At 48.4% G+C, this 7,028-nt stretch overlaps 1 protein-coding gene across 1 annotated transcript; it reads left to right on the top strand.

Moving 5' to 3' along the window:
- The first annotated feature begins 1,707 nt into the window (after positions 1-1,707).
- LOC311584014 (ATPase MORC2B-like) lies at positions 1,708-5,729 on the top strand. Its single transcript, XM_084758035.1, has one exon. It carries the CDS (start codon positions 2,519-2,521, stop codon positions 5,588-5,590), a length of 3,072 nt encoding a protein of 1,023 aa, XP_084614161.1. The 5' UTR covers positions 1,708-2,518; the 3' UTR covers positions 5,591-5,729.
- The last annotated feature ends 1,299 nt before the right edge of the window (positions 5,730-7,028 follow it).

Consider the following 7,028-nt stretch of genomic DNA (forward strand, 5'->3'; position numbering starts at 1 on the left):
CAGTGGTTGAGGGCATTCCAATTTTCTTCCTAGTACCCACATGGTAGCTCATAACACAATTTGTTATGTCTGGTTCCATGGACTCTGATACCCTTTGGGCATCAAGCTTGCACATGCACACACACACACACACACACACACACACACACACGCAGGCAAAATACTCATACACATAAACTAAAAATAAAAAAATAATTAATTAGCATGCAAGGTATTAGATATCATTTAAAACAATTTATGTGCCTGGTGGTTTGCATGCATGTATGTGTAGCACATGTGTGCTGTGCCTATGGAGGGCAGGAGGCGGAAGTCTCTGGATCAGGAATTACAGATGCTTGCGACCCACCACACAGGTGCTGAAACTTGAGCCTAGGTCCTCTGACACAGCATCCAATGTTCTTAATCACTGAGGCATCTCTTCACTCCCTTGTTATAGCATTTTTTAAACAAAATGTTTTAATCATTTTCTTTCTACCTTATCCCCAAGTCTACTTTTCAACGTGTCCTGTGTGTCCTTTTGGGCCTCCTCATCGAAAAACTGCATGGTGTGTGTCATATGCAGTTCTCAGAATGTAATAGGTGGGTTTTGTTGTTGTTGTTGTTGTTGTTTGTTTTTATTTTTGTTTTTGTTTTTGCCCCGACAGGTCCTCCTTGTGTGGCTGTGGCTGTCTTTGTACTCATTATGCTGGCCTTTAACTCACGGAGATCCACTTTCTTGTGCCTCTTGAAATGTTATATTAAAAGCATGTGCCACCATTCCTGGCCTTATAATGGCTTTATACCACTGTTTCTAGTTCAGGTTTCTGGAGGCCAAACCACAAGTGCTACGACCCACACCGTCACCAGACAAACAAACAACAATCTCCCAGAGGGCTGGAGAGATGATGGCTCAGTGGTTAAGAGCACACACTGACTGCTCTTCCAAAGGTCCTGAGTTCAATTCCCAGCAACCACATGGTGGCTCACAACCATCTATAATGAGATCTGGTGTCTTCTCACATGCAGGTGTACATGCATGCAGAGCATTGTATACATAATTAGTAAATAAATAAATCTTTAAAAAAAAAAAAACCAATCTCCCGGACAACCAGCACTGCGAGTGACCCGTATTAATTAAAAATTGGCTAATTGAAAAAAAAACATGGGGACACTCTCATCTCCAAAAACAGCAAAAATAGATTCCTTGGTTGCACTGTTACTGGTGGCCATCTGTGCTAGTCTAACCATGTTCTTGGCACCTTGTTCAAAGAATTTAATAAAGGCCTGGGGAGGTGGCTCAGCGGTTAAGAGGGCTTACTGCTCTCTTTGATTCCCAGAACCTAAGGTTTGGAGGCCTGAGACTCTAGCTACAGAGGATCCGCCAGCTTCTGCAGGCATCCATACACAAGTGGCACATAGTGATATGGATAACATAAAAAGGTGTTTAATAAAAGAAGACCCAGGGATGTGAGCATTAAACAACACAAAAGCACACAGTGAGATAACTTTAGTGATGACACAGCAGCAAACTCTGAATTTGTGCTGTTTCTTCCATCTAGCTCCCAGTGTTAACAATCCAGTCTCGCTCTGGACTTTTTAGCACGGTAGTGTCCTAGTCCAGCAGACAGGTAGCGCTCCACGGAGGAGGAGGAGGCAGCCAGTGGGTCCCAGCGCGCTGCGGCCGTTGAATTTCAGTTCTAAACTGGGAGAGCAAAGGCTTCTGGGAGCTGCCGGCAGCGGGCAGGGCTCGCGTGAACTGGCTAGTGGTGAGCCTGCCACTGTCATACACCTGAGTCCCGGCCTCGAAAGCTGAGGCTCACTTCTCCCCCACGAGGAGGGAGGAAGTGGCCAGAGTACCTAGGGGAGTGGAGGAGGGCCACAGCGCGCCACAGGAGATTTGGGTCGGTCTGTTGACCACTGTGAGGTCATTTCCCACATCACCCTGTGGTAATTGTGGCGTAACATCAAACTGGGTAGTCTGGGTTTGGATTTGATAGTCTGGTAAGGAACCGCAAGGACCTCTTTCAGTTGTCAAGGAGGAGCCCTCCGCTACAGCGTCTTTTTAAGGATTGTTCGGTCTCTGGTGGTGAGGAAGTAAGTGAAAGTTAACTTTCCTGATGGAATTAGATTTCCACATTGGTAAGCCTTCTCATTAGAAAATTTAGAACCGGAAATGGCTCGAAGAATGTAAAGATAAAGCAACCAGAGGGTGGTTGAGGACCATCGACTTTTGACCCAGGTGTTTCAAACGAACTAAGGAAACTTAACAGTCAAATTTCCTTAGAAATGCAGGTTTAGGCTGTTTTCTCCCCTCCCCTCCCCCCAAATAATTACATCATAGTCGTTTAAAAGGTAGAAAGAAAAGAGAAAGAAAGAAACTAGTCTTAGTTTCAAATATCTCTGTATTTTGGATAGTTACTACATAACCTATCAGTTAGAAGCTGGACTTTACTACCCTTTACTGAGCAAACCCCAAGAAAATCTGCCCTATACGTAGATTTCTCATTTAGTGGGTAACGCTGAAGGCTTCACTAGAGTTATGGCCTACACCAATTACAGCAGTCTCAATCGGGCTCAACTCACCTTTGAATATCTACACACAAATTCAACCACCCATGAATTTTTGTTTGGTGCTCTTGCTGAACTGGTTGATAACGCAAGAGACGCTGATGCTACCCGAATAGATATTTATGCTGAAAAACGAGAAGACTTTCGAGGGGGATTTATGCTCTGTTTTCTGGATAATGGAATAGGAATGGACCCAAACGACGCCATCAGCGTGATCCAGTTTGGGAAATCAGCCAAACGAACCCCAGAGTCTACACAGATTGGGCGGTACGGGAACGGGCTGAAATCAGGCTCAATGCGTATTGGGAAGGATTTTATCCTCTTCACCAAGAAGGAACAGACCATGAGCTGCCTCTTTCTGTCTCGAACCTTTCACGAGGAGGAAGGCATTGATGAAGTGATAGTGCCGTTGCCCACTTGGAATATCCAGACACAAGAGCCAGTCACAGACAATGTGGAGAAGTTTGCCATCGAGACTGAGCTCATCTACAAGTATTCGCCTTTCCACACCGAGGAAGAAGTGATGGCCCAGTTCATGAAGATTTCTGGGACTAGTGGAACCTTAGTCATCATTTTTAATCTCAAACTCATGGACAATGGAGAACCGGAACTGGACATAACCTCAAACCCAAAAGATATTCGGATGGCAGAGGTATCCCATGAGGCCATGAGGCCAGAGTGGTATTCCTTCAGTGCCTACGCTGCTGTGCTTTATATCGATCCTCGGATGAGGATTTTCATTCATGGGCACAAGGTGCAGACCAAAAAGCTCTCCTGCTGCTTGTACAAGCCCAGGAAGTACACGTTCACATCCAGCCGTTTTAAGACCCGGGCAGAACAAGAGGTAAAGAAGGCAGACCAGGTAGCTCGGCTTGCTGAAGAGAAGGCTCGGGAAGCAGAGAGCAAAGCCCGCACATTAGAAATGCACATAGGCGGAGACATGGCGCGGGACTCCAGGGTGATGTTGCGTCACGTCCAGAATACAGCCATCACCCTCCGAAGAGAAGCCGATGTCAAGAAAAGGATCAGAGATGCCAAGAAGCGAGCACTCAAAGAACCTAAGGAACTGAATTTCGTGTTTGGTGTCAATATTGCACACCGTGACCATGACGGCATGTACATCTACAACTGTAGCCGCCTGATCAAGATGCATGAGAAAGTGGGCCCCCAGCTGGAAAAGGGCAAAGTGTGTGGCGGGGTTGTTGGAGTCATCAATGTGCCCTACCTAGTCCTGGAGCCTACACACAACAAGCAAGACTTTGCTGATGCCAAGGAGTACCGCCACCTCCTGCGGGCAATGGGCGAGCACCTGGCACAGTATTGGAAGGATATAGCCATTGCTCAGCGTGGAATCACTAAGTTCTGGGATGAATTTGGCTACCTCTCAACCAACTGGAAGCAACCACCATCTGATGAGCTACACTTCAAACGCAAGAGGGCCATGCAAGTCCCGACCACCATACAGTGTGACTTGTGTCTGAAGTGGAGAACCCTGCCCTTTCAGTTAAGTGCTGTGGAAAAAGGTTACCCTGAAACTTGGTTTTGTGCCATGAACCCTGATCCTGAACAGGACCAGTGCGAGGCTTCTGAACTGAGTCCAAAGATTCCTCTGGGGATATTAAAAAAGACCCCAAAGACACAAGAAGAAAGGCGGAAGCAACTGACAGAGAAAATTCGCCGGCAGCAGAAGAAGCTGATGGCCCTAAAGAAAACCAAGCCCATCCGTTCCCGAAGCGACCTGAAACAGCTACCCTTGGAAGTGACCACCAGACCTTCCATCAAACGTCCTGCTCAGAGACTTCAAGGCCCTCGATCACCTTCCCGTGCAGTGAAAAAGAATGCCCGAAGACGAACCCAGGCTGTGCACGCCCCTAGACCACTCAGACAGCTCCAAAAGGCCTCTTTCTTTGACACCAAACCAGAATCTCCTCCTTTCACAGCCCAAACAGAGGCCATGCTGCCTCAGCCACCTGAGATACCTCAAAACCCAGTGAGCACCCTGGTCCAAACTGTACCGGAGCCCATTCCTCTGGTACAACCCCTGTCACCATCTGTAGTCCCCAAATCCGACAGCCTTTGGGAGGTTGAAACCCCCAAAGCCATGAAGACTCCAGTGGCTAAGAAGCCAGACCCATCAGTTAACTCCTCACTGGTGCCTTACGATCGTAAGCGGGGTCTTGAGGTCTCAGATGAGGAAGAGGCTGGGGAGAGAAGGGAGGGGGTGTGCAAACGGGCCAGGTTTGCTGTGAAGGAAGAAAAGATTCAAGTGAGTGAGCTCTTAGACAGCGATGAGGAGAGTGCAGCTGACCTGAGCACTGCTGCCAAAGATAAAGGGCTCTATGTGGAGGTCCGTGTGAATCAAGATTGCTACAAGGGCCATGTCACAACCGTGGAGATGGGTGAGAATGCGGTATGGTGGAAGGTCAGGTTTGAGGATGTGCCCACGGATACCACACCAAGAGACTGCTGGGTGGAAAAAGGCAGTGACAATGTATGGATGATGCAGCCAGCTTCAGAGTTTGAGAGCACTGACAGGCAGCAAGAGGACAGTAAGGAAGAGGAGGACATCCAGGTCCAACAGGTGATGGCACTGCAGGCCTCCTCCACCACTGAATGCTTTTGCAGTGAACCTGACACCACCGACGCCAAGACCAGCAATAAGACCGTTGACCTCCTGGTCCAGATCCTTTGGAATTGCTTACACTATTTCATGCCTCTGAATTTTCCCATCTCAAAGAGGGAGCTGGGGGCTATGAATTCTGAAGAACTGCTGTCCCTCCCTCTAAAAGAGTGCTTCAAGCAATATGAAGTGGGCCTCCAGGATCTGTGCCGCTCCTACGGAAGCTGTTCTAACTCACAAGCCAAGGCCTCTGAGGAGAGCCTGCTAATCTCCCAGAAAAAACTTCAGGAAACAGAGGAAAAACTCCAAAAGCTGCGGACCAATATTCGGGCACTCCTGCAAAAGGCTCAGGAGGACATAAACATCAGCACAGACGACGAGCTCGATGCCTACATTGAGAGTCTCCTCAGCAGTGAAGACTGAAGGCCTGGAGGCCTGGGAGGCAGCTGAGCTCCTGTCAACACAATAGCTTCTGGGCAGGGAGGTCTGATCCAAATTTGAGTCATGTGCTTTGGGAGAGAAACAGATGCTGAGTCTTTGAATCTTCCTCCCTGAATTTATAAAGATTTTTTAAAGATTCATTTTGGTTTTCGTCTGTGTGTGTATGTGTGTGCATGTTTGTCCTTACAGCACTGGCCTCGTGGGGCCTAAAGAGCTAAAGTCATAAGAAGTTGTGAGCCAGCTGATGTGGGTGCAGGAAACTGAACTCAGGTCCTCCCGTGATAGAAACAAGCATTCTTCACTACTGAACCATTTCTCCTGCTCCCAGGTTTGTTGTTTGTTTGCTTGCTTTTTAAGAGACACTACTTATTTAATGTGACCTAAGCAAACGTCAAAACCTTTGCACTCTTTTTAGATGAGGAATCTGAACCATTTAGTTCACAAAGGGAAACAGGAGCCACACTGAAGTTGGAAAGACTGTAGAGCAGGAGTGGTTCTTCTCCTAGAGAGTCAACAGTGGGGTGTTTGGGGGACGGAAGTGATGAGGAGGGGCTTAGGCCTGTCTGGTCCTAGGGGCTCAGACCTGGTGGTGGTGGTGGTGGTGGTGGTGGTGGTGGTGGTGATCGAAGGGCATCAGAGCAGGCAGAAAGGCTCTTCCTGACGTCCTGGTCTTTTGTAAGGACTGTGAGCATCTGCAGACTACCCAGGTAGCTGCCAGGGTCGTCCTTTCTGTGATGTCCCACTTCGTGAATGGATGATCCTTGGCGGTTCTCTCCCGTATCACTTAGTTTCCTGTTGAAGGAGCAATTTTCTGAGGCTGTCATGGAGTCTAGGGTCCAAAGTAGACATCTGTGACTGTCCAGATCACTGGCCTTGGTAGCACTGCCAAGGGTCTCCCAGAAAAGGTTCAAGTAGGAAGGAGGCCTGTAGGAGGGCGAGGCTACAATCAAGGGAGCCTCGGTGATGCTGCCTCCCACTGAAAGCATTGCTGCTGCCTTTCTCTAGCTTTCTCTGCTGGGCCCTACAGGGCTCTAACACACACACACACACACACACACACACACACACACACACACACACACACACGCCCCCCCCCCCCAACTCCGCCCCCTGCTCGGCAGCAGTGAGAAGGAAAGGCCTAAGAAACACGTCAAGGCCTCCAATCCCTGCCCAAGTACAACTCAACTAACCAATCAGGGTCAAAAACAAAGGCGAATGCTGCTGAGTTTTAACTACTGCCTCTAGTTGGCTCAGCTTTTCTCGTTCCTATCCAAAGCTACTAGCGACAGCAGCAGGACTTGAAGTTGGGGGCGTCGCGGTGAGGGACCCTGACCCCAGAATCTTATGCCTTTCCCTACTTGTGCACACATGGCTTTAAAAGGCTTATTGAGTTCTGGGCTTCCGCTGTGTGGAGTAGTTA

The sequence above is a fragment of the Acomys minous genome, assembly GCF_964271855.1.
Source record: "Acomys minous genome assembly, chromosome: 15".
In the NCBI taxonomy this organism is placed as follows: Eukaryota; Metazoa; Chordata; class Mammalia; order Rodentia; family Muridae; genus Acomys; species Acomys minous.

Coding starts and splice junctions, on each gene's coding strand:
- LOC311584014 (XM_084758035.1), top strand. CDS start 2,519: ATGGCCTACACCAATTACAGCAGTCTCAATCGGGCTCAACTCACCTTT.